General features: G+C 38.0%; 2 protein-coding genes across 2 annotated transcripts; both read right to left on the bottom strand.

Moving 5' to 3' along the window:
• Positions 1-139: 139 nt before the first annotated feature.
• On the bottom strand, positions 140-3,802 carry LOC126624679 (V-type proton ATPase 16 kDa proteolipid subunit). Its single transcript, XM_050293767.1, has 3 exons — positions 3,460-3,802; positions 2,714-2,999; positions 140-711 (listed from the first exon to the last, which is right to left on the bottom strand). The coding sequence occupies exons 1-3, from the start codon at positions 3,536-3,538 to the stop codon at positions 579-581; spliced, it is 498 nt and encodes a 165-aa protein (XP_050149724.1). The 5' UTR covers positions 3,539-3,802; the 3' UTR covers positions 140-578.
• Positions 3,803-5,102: 1,300 nt separating this feature from the next.
• LOC126624677 (uncharacterized) lies at positions 5,103-6,919 on the bottom strand. Its single transcript, XM_050293766.1, has 5 exons — positions 6,573-6,919; positions 6,362-6,436; positions 5,968-6,050; positions 5,680-5,882; positions 5,103-5,522 (listed from the first exon to the last, which is right to left on the bottom strand). Exons 1-5 carry the CDS (start codon positions 6,776-6,778, stop codon positions 5,436-5,438), a joined length of 654 nt encoding a protein of 217 aa, XP_050149723.1. The 5' UTR covers positions 6,779-6,919; the 3' UTR covers positions 5,103-5,435.
• Positions 6,920-22,598: the final 15,679 nt, after the last annotated feature.

The following is a 22,598-nucleotide window of genomic DNA, read 5'->3' as shown; positions in this document are numbered from 1 at the left end:
TTAATCCCTTCACAGTAGTTTAAGCGAGTTGATTCATATACATAGGAACTTTTGTTAAATTTTTTTTTATTAAAGTAAAGAATTTTATTAGATTCGAATGGACATGTTTACATCAGTAGCCAAAGCGTTAAAATAACCATTGGCTTAAAATAGTCTCATTCATAAGAGCCCCCTCCCATAAGGCGAAAGAGGTCACTAGATGTGCTGCCACATTACAAATACAAGGAATTAGGTACCTTAAGTTTGATTCCTATAATAATATTGCTACAATAACGTGAATTTGATAAAAGTGAATTCTATCCATGAACATGCACTAGTTTTAGAATTATGGATCTATACCAGGTCATATACTTCTCGCGGAAAAATACACCAAAAGATGAAAAAACCTTAACAGCTTCAAAAGCTTTTATTCTGTTGAATGAAAACCTCAATCTTACAACTACTAGGCAGGGGCCGTTACTTGCACGAACATAATCTTCCGAAACCAGCGAGCAGCACCGAACCACCAACCTGAGAGCAGCCAAAAGTTTTCCCCTTGAAGTGCTATTAATAAGCAATCAATGATGCACGGTCACTTCTTAGTCCGCTCTGGATTGCCCTGATCGAGAAGACAAGATGATGCCAACAATGAGGCCGTACAGGGCCAGTGCTTCAGCAAAGATGAGAATGAGGATCATCCCAACAAAGAGTTTTGGCTGCTGTGCATTAGCTCTGCAAAACAAGCTCGGTTACTCCGGAGGTGCTTCACTAATTATAATTAGGTCGAGACTACCATGTGGAGACTATAGAGGATTATCGATCTCAAATCACATAGAAACATTTAAGGAAAGATTAGGGGATATCTATGAAGCACAACAACCAATAAAAACTTTAGTTGTTCTGCACTTCTGCTCTCAAGTGATGAAAACTAGCTTCACAGAGCCATGAAAACTTTACGAGCCATCTTTTCATGTTTACTGCTATTGACCCACGCTGCCAAATTAGAGTAAAACACTATACCAGTTGTCTACCAAATTATACTAGTTACAAACTCCGTCACTGTTACTACTTTCTGAGAAGTGTGATAGATACACATGAGACATTAGAATCATATTCAGGGCACTACAGATTACAGTTATACCGAAACACCATACTAGTTGTCAAAGACAACTTTAATATTAAATCTCAACTGATTCCAAGCCCTAATAAGAATCAATCTCAATAGTTGTTCTTGAGAATGATATTTTCATCTTACATTTCAAACATACATTGACATTTGGACCTATATTCAGCGAAATATGTTTTACTAGAGTTAAGATACTATTCTGACCTTGGACTTTATAACTTTTCACATTGCCACAAACATTAAATTTATCAGCCCATGAATATTTTACAATGTTTTCACTATCCATTTCCAGACCAAGATTTATCATTGATTTTTGTTCTAATCTGTCACAGCTTTAAGTTACTATCCTTGTATTGGACTTCAACTTTCCATATTAAAATGAACTCTGAGGTTTAATATCCTTCCTTGGATTTCCAGTTTACAATGACAATACTAATGATAATCCTCTATCAGACCAATCTCTTTATCTTTAAATTTAGTCTTGGGTGAAAATCTGCTTTGCAAGTTCAGTGCAAATGGAGGCCAAAATGAGTTAGGGGTGAGGATCGGAGATCAGGAAATACCAAAGAGCGACCGCTTTCGCTACCTAGGATCTATCTTGCAAAAGAACAGAGAATTAGATGGAGACCTCAACCGTAGAATACAAGCTGGATGGATGAAGTGGAAGAGTGCATCCGGCGTGTTGTGCGACCGCCGTATGCCACTGAAGCTCAAGGGAAAATTTTATAGGACGTCAATAAGGCCGGCGATGCTGTATGGCATAGAATGTTGGGCTGTGAAGCATCAACACGTACATAAAATGGGTGTAGAGGAGATGAGGATGCTTCGTTGTATGTGTGGGCACACGAGAAAGGATAAGATTAGGAATGAGGATATCCGAGGTAAAGTAGGAGTAGCCGAAATTGAAGGAAATATGAGAGAAAACTAGTTACGGTGGTTTAGACATGTGCAAAGAAGGCGTACTGACGCTCCGGTTCAAAGATGTGACTACAGGACAGAGGTTCAAAGCCAAAGGGCTAGAGGAAGACCTAGGAAAATTTTGGAAGAGACCCTAAGAAAAGACTTAAGAGTACTTGGATCTAACGGAAGACATGACACAGAACTGAGCACAATGGCGTTCTAGGATTCATATAGCCGACCCCACTTAGTGGGAAAAGGCTTTGTTGTTGTTGTGAAAATCTGTTTTGCATATTAATTCCGGAATTAACAATAGGTTAAGTAATTCGGTTCATAGTGACAGTGAGTAACTAAAAGCTGACCAACGAACTCTATAACCCAGAAGTTGATGTAAGAAACATATAAAAGAAAGGGAAACAAGAAAGACCACCATTGCTATTTGTGCAGTTAGATCAACTTTGTTCACTGCTGTAAAGCATGTTTATAGGATAAATGGCCACCCTAATTATTATCTGCCTTTGATAAAAGGACAGTACTAATCGAAAAGAAACAGAAAAAGGGGTACTAATTTGTACAGGATCTACTCCAATGATACTTAATTTTTAGCGTCTAGCTATAGCATACAAAAAAATAAAAAATAAAAAAAAACACCAGCAAGCAACAAGAAACAATTATGTATATGCATATGCACTCAAATGGCAGAACTTATACCTTACACCAGCGTCGCCAACAATACCAATTGCCATTCCAGCAGAGAGTCCAGCGAGACCGCAAGCAAGACCAGAAGAGAGATGTGCATAACCATCAAAGAGGTAGTATGACTTGGCCTTTGGGTTAATCCCAGTACTGATGATAACAGCAATAATAAGGCCATAAATACCCAAAACTCCAGCCATAACGACCGGAACAATGGATTTCATCACCAGCTCAGGCCTCATCACCCCCATGGATGCCACACCAACACCACTCTTTGCTGTGCCATAGGCAGCTCCCATACCTTAAAAAAAAAAATCCCCAACGAAGCCGCCGTCATATCAAGCACACGAAACCTATATTTGGAATTCTAAAATTTTGGGCAATGCATGAACATATGATGTATAAACCAAGCGAAACAGATCAATCAGCCTCTTTTGAGTAATGGGGTTTGAGATCCATGTTAACAAACTCCAGAAAGCATATCATCTGACCATTAAATGAATAATAATAGTCACATTTAGCTCCTTTCTAGCAAAAGATTTGTACTTTCAGGGTCCCAAATGATAATTAACCAAAAATTAAGCAAGAAAATCCAAGTTAACTTCACTTACTTCCTTGATATTATAACAACCAAGTTCAATTGACAGCCGAATGGAGCAGATGATCAAATTCAAAGTAGATCTAAACTTTCTCGGGAGCCAAAGACATTGCAAAGAGAAAAACACAGAGAAAAAGCGAGATTGAAGTTAGAGTTTGGTTACATGAGAAAACGAGGGCAGCAGCAGCGCCGAGGAAGCCGAAGAACGGCGCCGTTTCATCGCCACTGAATGTTGAAGACATTATGGAGCGTGGATCTGGGACGACGTCGTCGCAATATCTTAGAAGAAGTTTGGGATCTCCGATCTTTCTCTCTGCGTTCTTCTTCAGTGGTCGTTGGTGTGTCTCGTGCTGAACCAAGCGAAAGTTGTCGACAGGAATCGCTTAACTGCTTTATAATTTGTTGTCTCCCTCAGTAGTTGCAAGCTAAGTATACCCGAATCCGAGTTGTTTTTTTTTTTAACAAACGATATTATATATTCTATCAAAGATGTCGAAGGCCATTTTTCACTCTCAAAGCTGGTAGCATTGAATGTAAAGTACTTTGGTGTTTTTGGAGGTAAGGTGATCATAAATTTTCATCAAAATCACCGTCTTAGTTAGGCTTAGTTAGGCTAATCTAGATTCACCGCCCATATATTTTGGATTATTTTCTAAAAAGTAATTCAATGTCGGCTTCAAATGAAGACATAAGAAGCATTGAAGAAGGAAGTAAAAGGTTGATAGATACAAGTTAAATACGCAAAGCAAAGGACACACGAATCATTCAACGAAACAAACTACAAGTTTCAAACCAAAGTTCTTTGGCTCTACTTGTTTCATTTCTTCTTCCTTACCAAAAGACCACTTGAAACCAGGACTTTAGAACTCTAGGAATCCTTTCCTTTAGACTCTAAGACCAATTAAAATTTGCTCTACTACTATATCTTTGTGTAGTATTGATTTACCGGGCATTAGATAAGTTTGTCTCTTTGGATGAAACCCGTTTGTATCATACTTGACCAATTTCAAAACTACCAAGCACCGGTCAACTTCATGCCTTCAATGACCCACTGAGGGGTTTATGTTGAGGCACCGCTGCTGAAGCACAAGAGTTTTCCTCCAATCAGGAGGCCAATCATAGCACGACACATGTCAATATTAGAATAAAGCTCATAGAGTCCCACATCGATTGCGGACAAAAGCTAAAGACTCCCCTCAACTATAAAAGAAGACCATTCTCCTACAGTTAATTCCTAATGTCATTATTGTACTTAAACTAGTCATTATAACTCACTAATGATGATTATGCATGAACCTATGTATTTGTTTAAACCTTTCATAATTAATGAAAACTTCTCTACTCCGTGAACGTAGCCAAACTTAGGGTGAACCACGTACATCTTGTGTTTGCTTCCCTATCCCTATCTCTATCTCTTTACACATCATCATCACTAGGTGATCGGAGCAACCGAGCGAAGGTCACAAACTTGACACTTTACATTGTTCCAAAGTCTCACTGATTTTGTGCATATCAACAAAACCCTTTACAGAAAGCAACTTTTCCAATATGATGGTCTTGAATTCTTTCCGATCAGAGTTTTATATATTGTTTTAAGTTCATTCGTGTATGTACTTTACTTATCTTGTGACATTCGGTATTATCAATATCAATTTCAGTTCTCTACTGACTGCTCTTGTTACTTAATGTCTTTACCTTTTGTTGTGAATGATGGTAGTGTGTTTGATTATGTCCAACCCCATCTTTGTAGTTTCTGGTATAATATCGAAAAACAATTAAAGTCCTTAACATACAAAAGGAGCCAAATTTGAACCAAGCTTTGATATAATCATTTGATAAGGGAGTTTTATTTCCTTGTGGCACAAGTATCACATATACATTTATGTATGTATTCTAAATACATATTATTCTGTTGGCAAAAATCAATGGTGACACGCCTTACAAACAACAAATCAAAAGATTCACTAAGCTTATTCGAAGGCCAAGTGGTGAAGCCTACAAATAATGAGAATCAAACTACTTAGCACACCAATGTGTCGATTGAACATCACATTCACAAGTGACATATTATCATGAAATTGTACAAGAATATGTACATGTCTTGGGATCAGTTCTTTCCAAATATTCATTTTCTTTCCTTCATTTCCCAATCTTATGGTTATTATTATCAACAATGGATTCTGCTATTGTCTCCAAGTCTTCCAGATCATGTTTCAACGTTTCCACCTATTATTTTAAAATAATAGAGTTATAAATCAGTCAAATGCGCATATAGATGCTAAAAAAACCCAAAAAAAAGAAAGGAAAAAAAAATTGAAGCACATAAAATGTAAATAAAGTATACGAAGAAATTAATATGGGGGATGAATTGCCATTGCAAGACCTTGTGAATGAAATCTTCAGCTTGTTTAGCATCTTTAGCAGCCACTTCGAAAACATGTTCTGCCAGTAAAACCTTTTCCTTTAGTTTGGTATTATCAGGGAGTTCGTCGGCAACGTCCTCGGACACCTTCTCCGCCACAGTTGCCACCCTTTCCACAACCTCGGCTACTTTCTCTACCTCTTCCACAACCATTTCTGCCTCTCCTGTACAAAACAAATTTATTTTCGATTTGTATTATTTATTGATCATATGTACATGACCAGTTCAAACGAAAAAGATTTTCCGTACGTTCAATCCTTTTGAGTTTTCCCCAATTCTGAGTCCAAAGAGGAAGGATTAGTGCCAATATAGATCCCAAAATCCATTTTACCCTGCATGTTTTGGATACTAAATTAGAAGCGTACTTTAGTATCCATTGGTTTGTCAGCATGTTAAAATATTGGTTTATAGCATGTATACTTTTCCAAACAAAGAAAAAATAGATATAGCTAGAGAGATAGAATCATAGAAACTTTGATCTGGAGACTAAAAAAAAGTTAGATTTCTAATTTGAAGAACAATTAATGCAGGGAAAGACGAGAAATCATGCAGGATCAGACGCTAATCGAGTGAGCTGGTTCTATTTGGTCTTCTTTGGAAGATCTATGGACAAAATTTTACATGTTTGAGAATCAATTCATACCTTTGACCGATGCCGAGCCTAGTAGGAGTTGCTGCTGGTTGTAATTGTTGAGCCTTTTCCTTTCCACTGTTTACCCTATAATATATGAGTGTAGAATTATCAAGCAGAAAAATTATTCATTTTTCTATCATCTGGAAGAGAAAACTAATGTTTAACGGAGGAGATCAACTAGTGTATAATTTGAGACCATTAATCAAAGACTAATCCTTACATTTTTGTATCGAGTTTTGTCCATGGTTTGCTGTTGACACTTAAATACCGTAAACCTTGCTGTATCGAATAACCCTGGTCAACCTTAGAAACTGCTGTAGCTGGGAACGGTCCAGGCGATGCATTGCCAGTCAAAGATCTATTGCGACGAAGTAGTTCAAGAATGCTTCTCAATTTGTTGAAACCCCAGAACTCATTCCTAGGCATATTGATGAATTTCCACTCTAATTGTCACCTGCCTGAGATGTTAAGTAATGATCTCTGAATATGTTCAAGGATGATCGATGGCTCAAAGTCGACCATATTATAAGTTTATTTATATGGATAGGTTTTGAAGGGTTCTACCTGCCTTGCTCATGCCATTTACGTGTGGAGATGTTTGCAGGAAAAACACTTGAATATTTATGTACAAGCAAGCCAAGGGATGACGTGGACGTTGATTACTTGGTCACTTCAAAGTTCAAGCTAAGGTAGCTTGCAAAGGAAACGCTTTAGCACACGTTGCTTGCAAGTAAAAAACACCATTCTTATTCAAGGCTTAGTAGATACGGACTTGACATACACATTCCATCACTCCATCTCTCAAGATGGAACTCTCTCTCGCGTTTCGGCGAAATCTTGTTGGAGCACAGTCAGAATTTAAGCGATGTAACAATATAAAAGTATAACAACAACAAATTCAATATAATAGTCGAAACTAAAGTTATAGCAACTTTATTAATGATCTAACAATATAAGTATGATACAACAATAACTAACGGATTGATATGATTCGATATATAGTATCAGATACTTATGATTAATTCAAATCAACTTCTAAGACCATAAATATGCATACATACAAATCTTATAACAGTATATGAAAATGAGATCGAAACTAACAATAAGAAAAAGAAGTGAGTTTCCAAAACTGACAATATGAATAGATAGAGGCTTGCAGATTGTTGCAATGTCCTCTATAGACAGAATTTCGCATCTACTCGGGTACTTGTACTTCGTTAGGCCTTGTCCACAAGGATTACTCTTAATCTAATCCAAGTCCTAGCACCGGGAACTTGAATGTGGCGAACGTTCAAGTGTTTTTCTCAAGAAAAATATAATAGAATGATATTGGAAAGATAGGGTCTTTTGTTGATGTATTTTGTGCTTGGAGAAGGTTGCGTTTACATAGACTTGAAACACCTTTCTTGAGCAGCCGTTGCGACTGTCAAGAGCAGTTATATCCTTTCTGGTAAAGATGAAATTCCTCAAAGTCCAATTCAAAATTGAATTTGAATTGATGTTTATAAGGTGCATTGATAAAAAAAACCAATGGCTTTTGTTTCAAGTCACCGGAGCCCAAAAGCCCAAAGGCCCAAGGCTCAACCCTCAACCTTCGTTATGTGAGGAAAAACCTAGTTTATTTTTCATTCAAAACTCCTACAAATCTGTTGCTCCACAACCGTCGTTAGGCCAACCTCTGCTCTATTCTCTTTGTCTCGGCAAGCGCTTCTGTTTGTTGGCAGTGATTAGCTTTCTCTTCATATAAGTGAAAAGTTTTAATTTCAAATTAAAGAAATTACGAATCCCAACCAATTGTACTAAACAAAAAAAAAAAAAAAAAAAAAAAGAAACTTGATATAACTTTAATTTTTTGAGCCAATAGTAGGAATAGTCCAGTTTATTAGAATATGTCCAATTCTTTAAATTTAATTATTTTATTATCAATAATTATCTCTTAAATGAAAAAATTTATTGTTAGAATCAAATTTCTTCCTAATTATCTCTTTGATTATTTCTTTTTATTTATTTGTTATTTCTTGTTCTTCCTCGTGCTTTAACTCATTTATAAATTTTATTTTATTTTTTATAATCAACCTATATCACAGGTTAATTGTATTTATATACCTATATGACATATTCTTTTTCATAGTCAACGTGTCACAGATTAATATATCTTGCTTGTAGGTATATTATGTTTTTTTTTCTACCTTTTAGTTAGGTTTCATATCTCACTTATAAGTATAATATACATTCATATATTTGCTACTTGAGTTAGGGTAGAATGTTTTGCAGATAGATTTATGTTAGTATATCAATTTTTTTTTTGTTATAAGATATTAATAGATATTTTGGAGTTGAAAAATGTATAATATTAAAAGATTTTAATTGATTTTTAATATTTTTAGAAAATATAAAATGAGTATAAAAAAAATAAAAACATATAATTTATTAACTGGACTCACTCCTAAAAACTCTCTATCTTTTTGGACCAAAATCTAAAAGCCCCAAAAAAAAAATGTAACAAAAGAGAATATAGACCCCACTAAACAAAAGAGAGTATAGACCCTACTATACATGCTAAAATATTAAAAAGGGAATATTGACCCAATAATCAACTTCATCCATCTAAATCAACCTATAAATATATGCAGATTTTCTAAAAAAAAAGGGTTAAATCAACCTATAAATATATGGGTTAGGATTCGGGGCACACATTTTTTACTCACATTTTTATGGAGCTCACTCCGAAATGTATTTCAATTATCCAAATATCTATCTTTTAATCATTACCTCAAAGATCATGTCTACCAAAAATCACGTAAATTTGAAACCGTATTCGTCCATTTCCTCAATTACAAATGAATGTCTTAATGGTTTTGAAACTGTATTTGTCCATTTCCTCAGCTACAAATGAATGTCTTAATGGAGTTCACCTTTGGAGGGGGTTCAATGTTAGCTTTTCGCATCTCACATGGGGTGTGATGCTTACTTGTCTAGGTACTTGTAGCACCTATCTTCCTTCATTAGCCTCTCAATGTATTCTTTCTATTTTATGCAACTATTAGTTGTGTGGCCTGGAACATGATGGAATTGTTGGAAGTATGCCCACAAAGCCACTCATTTGATGTAATAGCTTTTGGAATACTTATTGTATTAAACTATTATATGTTTAATGAAGGGCAAAGTTTATTGTTAATCACTATTTATTGTATCATGTGTTTAAGCAATAAGGGAATCCAAGGAATGTATTTGATCTAAGAGAGAAGTGATTTAAGTAAGTTAGATTAACGAGACATTTCTCTTATATTCATTCCTAAAACGTTCCTAGCCATATGATTGCCAATTGGGCATTGACAATCCGCTAAGGTTAGTATGTGTTATGTCAACTCAAGCGTGAGTATGACTAGTCTCAAGTCATTTAGTGTTGGACACTAAGACAAACACATAGGTGCTTGAAAGAGTAATCAAGTACATTGAACAACGATCAAAAGAGAGTTCGAACATACATGTCATGTAAGAACTCGTAAGTTGCAATATGCAAAGTAGTCCTTTGACTTGAGGCATCATAGATGTCTAATGGTTAGGTCCTTGATCTTTGATCATGTCAAAGGCATTCCATCGAGAGTGTCCACGACATTGTTGGGGTCAAGCTATCTAGTCATGTAGGCATATGAATGCACAACAAGGGATCTTTAACCTTCCATGGTGGAAGGAGAATACTCTAAGATATGATTCGGGAGTCTTTGGCCAAAGCATACGAATATGACTTAGGAAGTATGTTCCAAATCATATTCAACTGAATCATATAGATAAGTATTACATTGGATAGTAGACATGAAACAAACTATCACTCAAACAATATGATTAAGAGTATTGTATTAGAGAATGACCGTATTGCGTTGTAGTTGTAACTGGATAGGTTCTCCAACTACTTCTACTTAGCTTGGGTAACCATGACATGCTGCTAAGTGTCACTCATGGTTTGTGGAAGTCCTGAAGATTAGCAAACACTAATCTTCAACGAAGGGAGAATTCAAATGTTGTTTCAATTCACAATCGATCGTTAAGAGTAACAATCGCCCACTGCCTCGCTAATTGGAACCTAATGGATCGTACACTGAGTAGGATGAAAGTGAAGAAATATAAATGAGATGGATAAGCAATTAAATGGTTTAATTGAGAATGGTCAAGATTAATTAATTAGTTAATTAATTTTACGAAAGGTTCGTATTGGGCTTTTAAGTTGGTTTTGGGTTTCGGGGCCCAAAAGTGTTTTGGCCCACAAAGCCCATTATGTTTAAGTTGTATGACAACTAAAACAAAATGGGCAATTATCCCAATAACAATGACAAGGCCGGCCATAAGGGAGAGTGGATGCAAACTTGAATTAATTACAAGTTTGCCACTCAAATGTGATGTAGTATAAAGTTAACTTTATAGCTATTTTCTCATTAGGGTTTTCTTTGAGGCAAAGAGGTGAAACATTTTCTCTCTTTTCTCTACAAGGAGGCCGGCCACTTAGAGAGGATTTAGCTAGCAATATTTTCTTCTCTAAGTCATCCATTTCATCTTCACACTTCATCCTTGGTGTGGAGACTTAGAGACACCAAACCTTTGGTGTTTTTGGAGATCCTTTCCTTACATCCTCAAGGAGCAAAGGAGCACAAAAGGGAAGGAAATCACAAGAAAGATCCAAGGAACTAGGAGGTGACTTGAAGGCTCTCCACTTGGGTGAATCCCTTGTGTAAACAAGGATGAGCTTCAAGGGTAATAAATCTCTAAATCTTACCTTCTCTTTAATGTTGTTAAAGAGTCTTATGGTTCACCATTCACTAGGCTTTGAAAGTCATGGGTTTTAGAATTGTTTTTGAATGCATGCCTACTTTAATGTGTTAATAGTTTGCATATGTGTTCAAATATTCTCACTTGTTCTTAGCTAGGACAAAATTTTTCCTTCAGGAATGTGAAGTACTTTATTTGATTCAACCTGGCGGTGTCTCCCTTCATCTTCATGGGTGGTGGTAGCTTGAACAAGATTCATTTTTCAAGTCACAAAGAATCTGGTTGGTGGCAACTTGGGGACTGACTTTGGCATTGTGCCTTCTTTTACTGGGCAACTGTCCTTGGATTTGTGTTGACTTTGTATTTTAGGTAGTATTCTTAAAAGATATTAATCCCGTGTAATCTTATGTAATCCCGTGTAATTAGTTTTTTTTCCCTATTTACGTTAGGATTGTACACCTTATATATGTACTCTCATTGAAAAGAATACAATTATTATTCAAAGCATTCTCTTCTTCGTATCAGAGCCTAGGTTAGAAAAAAAAAAAGTCAACAGTTTGTTCCCTGACTTGTTCATGTTGGGTTGCTTCTCATCCGTCTTCTTCTAAACTGCATCCGAGTCATTTTGAGACTGCTCGGAAGCTTTTTGGGCTCGTTTAGCTTCATCCCATGGTGCATGCTTTTTAGTCAAAATATAATAGTTTCCCAGGATAAAATCTTCACCCATGATCAACTCTCCAAACAAATGGTGGTCGGCTAGAGTCTTTTTTCTGAATGCTGCCTTGGTTATTGTATAGTCACATTTGACGATATTGGCCTTCTTCGCCATGAGCCTCCTGACATAGTTATGGATAGTCACCTTTGAGTCCTTGTTAAAGTTGAAAAGGTGGTCTTATTTCTTTTTGATTGAGCGATAGGACGAAAATTCCTTAGCGAAAACCAAGAAAAGTTTGTTGAAGTTTTGGATTGATCGTGGCGCCAATGTTGCAACCAGTCTTTTGCTTTCCTTGCGGAGTTGTAGCAAAAATCTTGCACATGAGAGCATCATTGTTCTTGTAAAGGAACATAGCACTGCAATAACGCTTAAGATGTCTTTCCAAATCCTCATCTTTTTCGAATGGAGTAAAGTGAAGCATAGTGAACTTGCGAGGAAGATCTGTTCACTCGATCTCATCAGTGAATGGTGTGCTTTGTCTATAGTCTCAAGGTTGTAGTGCACTATCACGTTCCAAACCCGGAGTCGGTAGACAAATATGACCCCATGCCCGACGTGCGAATAAAAAAAAAAACAACTTCTCTTATAAAAATGACTCCAAAAAACTTTATAGGGTGTACAAAAAGAATAAAAACTTTTAAATCTCTCGCCTAACACAACTCCAGCTCGTCTAGCACGGTCTTGCCAAATAACTCATCTAAAAAGTAGAAGGGTGAGGGATGAGCTACAACCACCGTAACTCATTGAGTAGAATATGTAATATGCCAGTCAAGCGTGTAGTTTTACACAGGCAAGAAAATATGTGTAATATGTCAAATCTTTATACATGTAGTGCCATATCACACCGTCCCTTCACATATTGGTTATTCTTCAAAATATGTAGCTCATCACATGACCCCTAAAATGACCTTTCCGCCTTAATGTCCCCGAGTGCCATACATTTATCCCTCGGATAATCCAACACTGAAGTTCTCATGCTCCATGAACAATTGCAAACAATTCACTAACCAAATATATAATAACTCCAGGAGTACTTCACAAAATCCAACGTGCTTGAATTGAAATAAAAAAATATTTGTAAATAGTGTAAAATCACATGATAACTCATGATTTTCAGTTATCAAATATATATCGATTCTCACATATCGAACCCTACAGAACTTCTCCTTTTATTTCTCTTTCTCTGTATAACTTTCTGTATATATACACACACACACACACACATAATATACATATATATACATATACATATATATACATATATACATATATATTAGGCTCTTTATGCATAGGGATCCTTATTTTTTTTTCAAAAAAATGGGGATTAGAGGTGGGGCCCAAATAGTCTATTTTGTAAGTTTCGATTCATAGATCATTCTTGTAAAAATTCAATTCAATCCGAAATCGTTTGCCTATTTAATTATCAAGATAAAATTCATTGTTTTTTTATATAACAAAGTATTCGTTAATATTTTTGAACCCAATTGGATATTTTAAATATTTATGATTTAGCTAATATTTTGTAAGGATGATCTATGAGGTGCAACTTGAAAAATAGACGGTTCGAATCGTTAAAGTTCAACGTAGTGTATACCCCACAACTAATCCCATTTTTATAAAAAAAAAAATGAGAATCTCTTCACTTAAAGGTTTTCTCTATATATATAATATACACACATACAAAACTATTGCATGCTGGTTACATGCAACATAATAATTGAAGGGAAAGGGTTGAGGAAATGTAAATGAAATGAAGTGACAGAAGGTATTTATATAAGACAGGAGTCGACAAGTATAGCAGGAGCTATCCAATATCATTGGATGATGGACACTTGTTAGGGCAATAATGTTGGCTGCCAAGTGGATAAATAGATGTCACTCAAAGAGGATGAATGGTACACACATGGAGCAACCTCAAGCTCCAATGTAATGACTATGCAAATAAGATTGGAATGAATAATTGAATGGTGTCAGCTCTAACTTGCCAAAGACATCTGTTTCACTTGTGTCCTCCTAATATGAAATCCACCAAGATATGATATGTATGCATATATCAACTACTCTAAAGTTGACAACAATGGGAAGATAAAATATGGGGCCGTGTGGTCTCACTAGAATGACTCGTGCAATTTAAAAAATATACATTGGAAATACTATATGAAACAAAATAAATATAGTGGAATAGAAGGCACTACAAGAAAGATATACCCCTTTTCAAATAGTCTCGCGATGATAGACATTTAGAATTACGGGTTCTCACAAGCAAGTTGTCTAAACGCTTGGTTCAAGGCTGATCAAGTGGTTGCTTGCTGGGACAACTTTGGAACGAGATATCATTATTAGCTTCTGTCCTGCTTCAAGATACCTTGCTAGGAGCATACTGCGTTTTCGATATGCTCGAGAAGTTAACTCACTAAAGTAGTTTGTTACACAAGTGCGCTTGGAAGTCTACGACCTGTTAGAATATCTTTTTTTTTTTTGGTAAACTGGATAACATTAATCCAGGCAAAGATGCCAAAGTTTTACAAGGAGGCCTACACGGAGGCAAACAGCCGAACACAACAGCAGATCAAGTAGTGCAAGGAGATACTTGGATCACAACGCGACATCTAATGCTAAAGGGTCATTCCTCACACTACCAGCAAAGGACCTAGTGGGGGCAAGGAAGACCATTATTACAAAGAACATGAACTAGGGAAGATGGAGGTCTGTCGACCCAAATAAAGTTGCACATTTCCCTACATTGCCACGACATCAAGAGGTCCGCAACCTTGTTGGCCAATCTTGGAATTTAAGACCAACGACAGTCTTGGAAAGACTCCCCCAATCTGATACACTTCAGTAGTACAAGGAAAGTTTCCTAACTGCCCTTTGATAGTAAGTCTCGAAGGCATAAGATTGCTTTATACGAATCAGACTTAATAATAATAGAATTCCAACCCATTTGGTGACCTATCTCACAGCCATGCTTAATAGCCAGCGCCTCCACCATAGCAACACTCACAGCCTTCATGTCATATCTACATGCACCCAAAAAGTTTCCTTCTTCATCCCAAGCAACCACCCCTACAAAACCCTAACCCGAACTTGCATCCACATTGATCTTTATGAACCCCGGGTTCGTTAGTGTCCAACTGGCAGTAATCTCCATAGTTTGTGTAATGGGTGTCGGGCGAGTGCCCGTCAAATGGGTGGCTTCTGTGAAAGCTCCAATCGAGATAGAAATTGCTGCTAATACTTGCCTTGGATTGATTGGTTGTTGGTTGAACAAAAAGTTGCATCTTGCTTTCCAAATTTATCAACATGTAAAAGCAATATAAGACACAAACCTTCTTTAGTCACTCTTTGACCCATTGGCCGAAGCCAAGGTATCAATCATCCAGTTTGCCCATGAACCACACCACTTTCACCCACGGGCATACCAAAAGAAGGTGTTCGATCGACTCCTCATGTGTGTTGCAAATGGGACATAAATGAGATGGCGATGATCATTTTTTTTTAAATAAATTCGCCATGATGGAAATAGCCGCATGAAGAATTTTCCACATGCAACACTTAATTTTTGGTGTAGCCTCCATGCTCCACACCAATTTCCATAGAGAGATTGGAATGGTGACCGATGTAGAAGAACTCAAATTTCTATGGGAGCGGTTCCTAGCAATAGCCTAATGGTAACCCGATTTGACCGTATAAGTCTTTTTTTTTTCTTGAAAGGCCACACCAATCTATCCCGAAGCATTGGGTCACCAATGGAAGTCCCAAATATCGCCTCAAAGTCCCCCTGCGACACAAATGGTTTCAAGAATTCGATATCCCATTCCCTAGTATCTAGGCAAATTAGGGATTCCACCCTCAAATTGCAAGTAACTTGTGCAGTGCCCAAATGTGATAGTCTACCCGAGGGGATGGATAGGAGCCATCTATCATTCCAAACCCGAACCTCTTTACCATTCATAATTTACTAGTGAGATCCCCTAAGCAAGATATTTCTTCCAACCAATAGGCTAGACCAAGCCCAGGAAGCTCTCCCGGCCCTCTTTGCTTCGAGGAAAGAGTAATTAGAGAAGTATCGAGCTTTCAGCACCATCGCCCACAAGGAATTCGGATCCGTTATCAATTTCCAACATTGTTTCACCAGAAGAGCATCATTAAACTTCTCAAAGCTCCTGAAGCCTAATCCCCCCTTAACTTTCGATCAACACAATTTCTCCTTTGATACCCAATGGATTAGGTTTTTACCACTTTTTTGCCGCCACCAAAATTTTGAAATCATTGCATCTAATTCATTGCATATCGACGTAGGAAATTTGAAAAGGTTCATCGGGTATGCCGGGATTGCTTGCGCCACTGCCTTTATCATAACCTCATGCCCCGCTTGTGATAGAGTGGATTGCTTCCACCTTTGAATTTTCCCAGGTAAAGACCCGAGTCCCCAACCTTATCTATTCCAAGAATGCCGATCAATTCCTGCGTTAAAGCCTATGGAACGTTGCCCCCAAAGAAAACACTTGACTTTAGTTTGTTAACTTGTTGTCCCGATGTCGCACAGTAGTCATCAATTAACTGAATTAAGTGTCCACAATTTTCCTTTTCTACCTTTAGGAAGATCAAAGTGTCGTCAACAAAGAAAATGTGGGATATGATCGGATATACTGTGTTCATCTGTACACCTTCAATCCACTTCTGATCACTGGCCTATTGAAGCAGAAGAGAGAAAACTTCACTAACCAAGATGAATAGATATGGCGATAAAGGATCTCTCTGACGGAGTCCTCGTAAGGGAGCAAATTTTGACCCGGGTTGTCTATTAAAAAGAATGGCAAAGTTCACCGATGATATACATCCCATCATCAGGCTTCTCCATTAGAAATCAAACCCTACCTTTTCCATCACCGCCAATAGGAAGTCCCACTCCACCCTATTATATGCCTTGTGCATATCCATTTAATTCCCAACTCGAATTTGTTTTTTTCTTTTCTAAGTTTGAGGAAATGGAACAATTCGTGCACGATGCCGATATTATCTTGTATTTGTCTTCCTGCCACAAAAGCATTTTGGGTTAGGGATATCAAGTCCGACAAGAGCACTTTTGGGTTAGGGATATCAAGTCCGACAAGAGCACTTTAAGCCGGTTAGCCATCACCTTTAAAAGCACCTTGTATGAGTAGTTGGGGCAAAACTACGAAACAGATTTTGGATTTTGCACTTTCGAAATCAATACAACTTGAGTCGCATTTATTCGATTTGGATTGTGTGCCCCATTCATCAGATCCTTGACTAACTCATTCACATCCTTCACAATGATGTCCTAGTAAGAATGGTAAAAACCCCCTTGGAATAAATTCGGACCCGGATCTTTTAGGCCTCGTATTTGTGTTGCCACTGCTTTAATCCCTTCCATAGAAACTGAGCAAGTGAGAGTTTCATTCATTTCCTCAGTGACTTGGAGTTACACAATCCAGAATTTCACCCTAATCATGCTGCCCCGTTGACGTGAAGAGAACAACGAAATGTTCGTCTATCAGTTATCGAACCTGCCTTAGGTTTTCCACACATTCCCTAATGCTTTTTTTAATGAAACCACTTTGTTCCTCCTTTTCCTTTGCAAAGTCAATTGATGGAAGAACTTGGTATTTGCATCCCCCTCTTTTAGCCACTTAACCCTTGATCTTTGCTGCCAAAAGCTTTCATCTTGCCTCAACAAATGGTCCATTTTTTTTTATAGATCTTCAATTTTGTTAGAATTACCTCTCCAGTTATGTTGAAGACTCCCCAATTTGCTCATCATCTCTTAAATTTGCCAACCTTGCTCCTTGAACTTATCTCTGCTCCACTTCATTAATTTGGTTCAACAATCATTAATCTTCAAGGTCCATTGGTCTATGGTGTTGCTTTCCCGGGAGGTTTCCCAAGCTTGGTTCACTATTTCTCTACAACTAGTTTCTTTTGCCCAAAATGCCTCAAACTAAAAAAGTTTTTTCCCCTTCCCCACATTCAGTTCCCCATGGACTAATACTAGGTAGTGGTCGAACCCTAATATCGTGCCATGGGTGACTATCGTGTTGGGCCATAGCGTCTACAAGCTCTCATTAACAAGCGCCCTATAGAGCCGGGCCTCCACCAACAGTCCATTCCTCGTCCCTCTCCATGTATATTTGGGGCCATTGAACTCTAAATCCATATATCTCCAGCTTGTACATAAAGTCATCCAGGTATCTTGGCCGGTTATATCTAACTTCTACACCACCCGATTTCTCGTGGTCCCTCATGGATTCATTAAAGTCTCCACCACATATCCATGGAATATTATCCAGGCTGAACTTCTAAGTCATTCCCCTCCATGGAACACACATTGTGAATCCACCAAATTGCATTTAGCATCAATGAAGTGTTTAGAGGCCTCCATGATTTCCACTTGCATCGAGTCATCCCACCATAGACTTAGACCCCCTGCTCTCTCTACGAGTGCGATGTTGAACCATTAACATAACCCATATGCTGCCTGACTCCTCTTATTCTATGATCTTTCATTTTCGTTTCCGAAAGAAAGATCATATAGGGTATGTGCTTCCTAATTTGCCCATGTAGGGCACGAACTACAGTTTATGACCCAAGACCACGGCAGTTCCAAAAGAAGTGTATCATGGCGATCGTGCGATTGTTGAAGGTTAGCCGCCACACCTCTAGAAGAATTTCCCTCACCTCTGGTATTCTTACCCACTTTCTTTGCCAACATTGCATTTCTCTCGCCCACAGAGATCTTCTCTATGTACTCCCACATATCCTGATACTTTACCGAGACCTCCTGTAACTCTTCCTCCACATAAATCGCCCTATCCATCATCATACATATTTCCTTTATGGTCATTCTCCTCAGTCTTTTAGTAGCCCTCACTTTTTTCTCTCTAACTCTTCCGCATTCTTCCTCTGTTTTTGTTTTTTTCTTCTGTGGGTAGTGTATCGTCTCTTTGTTCTTCCCTTTCAGCTTCTGCTTAGAATTACTACCGCACGGATCACTGGCATTCCCACTCGCAGTACTCTCCATGTTAGGCTTTTACCTTTATTTGATTTAGGAAATCTGTGTATTGGTTTGAGGCGTGACTACTGCTCATTTGCTCTGAGTGTAGCTCTCTTCCTGATTTTCTTTAATCGTGATCGTCGGATTTCGTCCTCTCCCACTGTGTATCTCCATAGGCTTAAGGCCCATAACAAGTCGACTGTTTACTAAAGGCTTACATCCCCCTATTATCCACTGAGCCAGGTTGAGGTTTGGCCCACCGTTCCTCCTTTGTATTCTATGCCACCTCTTTGAGCCTTTTCATTTGTCCTTTTGCAATGCCGCATGGTTGGAATCCTCCGTTGGTTCAACACTTTCTTAACTGGCATCCCATGTGCTGTCCTCCTTACATCTTTGATTAACAAGCCTGAGATCCCATTCTTGTTACACCCGTCATTCTTCGTTCCTCCGTAATAGCCAACAGTCTTGGAGATTCGATAAAATCTTGAACTAACGCATCTTTTGTTCATTCCCCGTACCCAGCATTTACGGGTTCAAACAAACACTCCATATTGGAATGTCCAATTCTACCACAATGATAACAAAAATCCTGTAATCTTTCGTATTGAAACTTAAACCAAGTTTCATTGTTGTTGTCTCTCGAGAGCCAACACCCTGTGGTTAGGGGGTTTGAGGTATTAACTGCCACCATCACTATCAAGAATCTTCTTGCCTTTCCAGGGTCTTCAAATTCCTTAAACTCTCTTATTTTTTAGGCCAGTCACCTCACATTTTCTTCTAAGTTAAGGTATGGTGGAACACTCCTGATTTGTATCCAAAATGAAACAACTTCCATATTGACTTCCTCTAGTGCTAACTCCTGTGGCCATTGTTTGACAGAAAAATTTTGTTTCATGACCGCCCACGACACCTGATTCAGGATTTTGGCTGCAATATTCTCATCTTGGATAGTGATAATAAAATTATTATCTTTGACCCACTTAACTTCTACCTCACCCATCTCAATCCAAAAGGATCTGAGAATGTTTCTAACTCCCCATTTATTGAGAGTTTAGTTAACCAAAGTTGTACCTACTAACTTAACTCCCTGCTCTGTGGTGGATAGATCCATGTTCCTTTCTAGATGGACCACTAACTCCTCAACATCTGTTCCTGCCATGTCTCTCTGGATAAGAATTGTTTCACAGGCTGTTTTAATAGAGGTGTACGAAAGGTAGACAGTTGAGGCTTTTCCCAAGTTTTCTCTTTGTTTTTTCCTCTTTTCTTTTTCTCACTACATAGCTCTTTGACTCCAATTGTAGGTACACAAGGACCACCATCATAATAATAGGGGTTTGTATACATCTATTGAATCTTAGTCTGAAACATACATTGCCATTAATACTGAATTTAATGTATGCTGGGTAGTTAGCGTTTGCATCTGATTTTGTAGATAGCTGGAGGTATACCTTTCTCATTTATGTGTTCCGGTTCAATTGGGGCAATTTATGGCAGCTCCCATCGCCTAGCTTTCCTGATCTGCCGTTTGCCTTATTGTTTCCTTTACATTTATCGTTGGTGGGTATGCTTTTCCTCCTACTCATTTTCACTATCTTAGCATATGGGACCCCTCTGACCTAGATAAGATCTAAAATGGGGATGATGTGACAAGGAAAAGGAAAGATGTGGATCAGGCAACAAAGGGTAAAGGGCATGAGAGATGGAAGGGGAATCTGAGATAATGTGGGATTTGGGGTTGGTTGGTGGATACTAAATTCGACTACGGGGTTCAAATTGAAAGAAAATGAGATGGGATTTGAACTTGGGTTGTCAGTGGGTTGGTTGGGAGAAACCAGTATCTCAGTACTAGGTCTACCAGAGATTAATTATGCACTGGGTATACCAGAAAAGTGAACTACCTCACAGTGGAAAAACTCTCACAAAGGAAAGAAGTGCTTTCACGGCGGAAAGAAAAATCCAGTTTCGTAGTTTATAAAAAACATAATTTAGTATTCCTCTATCCGACCAAATCAAAGTCTAAAACTTCAATCTTGTTAGAATAGATTTTGATCGCCATTTAGAGTGGATTACCTAGGTTGATAGGCATCTACATGGTTGGTAGAAGTGTCAATGAGCACAAAACTTAGGCTAGGAAAAGTTAAATTTGTAGGAAAACTGGGCCAAAAAACCCCGGTTCAATCGTAGGTTCAGGGGTCAAGCGGCTAGGCCTACCAAACCAATTTTGAGATTGGTTTGGAGGTGCTAACTTTGCTAGGAGAGCATGAAACGGGCTTGGGTGCTGTTCGACTCATAGAGGTTGATGAATTTGATGCTGCAACCAGCTGGGTTTCGCTACTTGGGTTCGGGAGGCTTGGTTTGGAGATCTTAACTGCAAACTTTGGGCTTGCGTGCCTAAGGTGTGCTTGGCATGCTGGTTCTACACTGCAGTTGGTGACGCTGTTGGTGGTGGAGGCCACCCAACCTTCATGCTAAGTTGCGAGGAACGACATGAAGGGTCGGGGCCATGCCGTGGTTTTAGTTCTCCAGTCCAAATCTAGGCACGTTGGGAGTGCCGTTCATTATTGTTTCATAATTTCTAACCATGTCTTCTCTTGTCTAATGCATGCGAATCAAGGGATTAAAAATGTGGAAATTTGTTGCAATTAGAAATGTTCCAAGATGGTAGAAATTCGAAAAAGAAATTAGAGCCACTTTGAGAATTAAATCTAGCTCTCAATGAATGTACCAAATTGTGATAGTAAAATTTCGCTGCCTTTGGATTTGACGAAATTGTACCTACAAAACAAATTAAACACCTTTGGATACAGCCAAATCCACACGCCCAATGAAGGGCTGTTTGCCCAATGAACCTCCAATGTTAAAGTCAGTTTCATTGGAAGAAAAAAAAACAAAGATTTTAGAGTTGAATTTCGTAGAAACAACTTCAACTTACTTGAGAAGTGTGTAAAATGAGATATTTATAGGGAGCATGGCCGACCACATAGGTTGAGAATTCCAGGCTACGTGTCAACGTCTAGTTGGCCAAGTTGTGTCCTCCGATGGATGAAGTTGTACTTGTGCAATGGTAGTAAGGAGGTTAATCTTTGAAGATATTGTTAACGTCAATTAATAATATCCTAAGAATTATCTTGGAGAATTCTTGGTTGGATGTGATTGTACTTCCTTGAATAAATTACGTCTTCAATTAGAAAAGCTTAAAGGTATGAATTAGTTATTTATTCTACCTTTATTCCTTTGCCTTATTTACCTGCCATGAGTAGTGGAGCTTGGAGATATCGTAGTCAGTAGCTCCAGGCTTCTTGGTAGTTAAACTGTGTGTGGAACATATGTGGGCCTTGTCGATTTAATGCGGCATTACTGTCAACAAGGTTCTAAAAGACGTTAGGTGCTAGTCGGGAGGTGAGCTGGGGCCTAACGGTTAGGCGGAGGCCTAGGCAGACTGGCAGACTTAAGTAAATTAATATACATTGTGTGTATTTATACTTAAAAACACATAATTGTATACAATAAATTGTAAATTAAAAAACATAAATTATAAAGTATTAGAACGTATTGAAAATATTGAAAATATGGGGAACAAGCATATAATGAGTGTTCATCTAAGTATTCAACAAGTCTCTTACATTTTATTGGAAAATAAAATGCAAAATGAAAATGATAGGTTTTCTTGTAGTGAAATTAGTGACCTAAGTGGGTTTAGGTAGGCTAGGTGGGCACATAGGCGGGCTAGGTGGATCCTTTAGTGGGTT

The sequence above is a fragment of the Malus sylvestris genome, chromosome 5 (genome assembly GCF_916048215.2).
Source record: "Malus sylvestris chromosome 5, drMalSylv7.2, whole genome shotgun sequence".
NCBI lineage: Eukaryota > Viridiplantae > Streptophyta > Magnoliopsida > Rosales > Rosaceae > Malus > Malus sylvestris.
Note: the sequence above shows the minus strand (reverse complement) of the source record. Positions and strands in the feature narration are given on the sequence as shown.

Bases quoted from the DNA above. Each gene is read 5' to 3' on its own strand.
- LOC126624679 (XM_050293767.1), bottom strand. From the start codon at position 3,538: ATGTCTTCAACATTCAGTGGCGATGAAACGGCGCCGTTCTTCGGCTTC. The intron at 3,000-3,459 runs GTAACCAAACTC...TTTTTTTTTAAG, and splicing joins TGCTGCCCTCGTTTTCTCAT to GTATGGGAGCTGCCTATGGC. The intron at 712-2,713 runs GTATAAGTTCTG...CTTGTTTTGCAG, and splicing joins GTTGGCGACGCTGGTGTAAG to AGCTAATGCACAGCAGCCAA.
- LOC126624677 (XM_050293766.1), bottom strand. From the start codon at position 6,778: ATGCCTAGGAATGAGTTCTGGGGTTTCAACAAATTGAGAAGCATTCTT. The intron at 6,051-6,361 runs GTATGAATTGAT...CAAAACATGCAG, and splicing joins AGGCTCGGCATCGGTCAAAG to GGTAAAATGGATTTTGGGAT. The intron at 5,523-5,679 runs GTCTTGCAATGG...TTAAAATAATAG, and splicing joins CTGAAGATTTCATTCACAAG to GTGGAAACGTTGAAACATGA.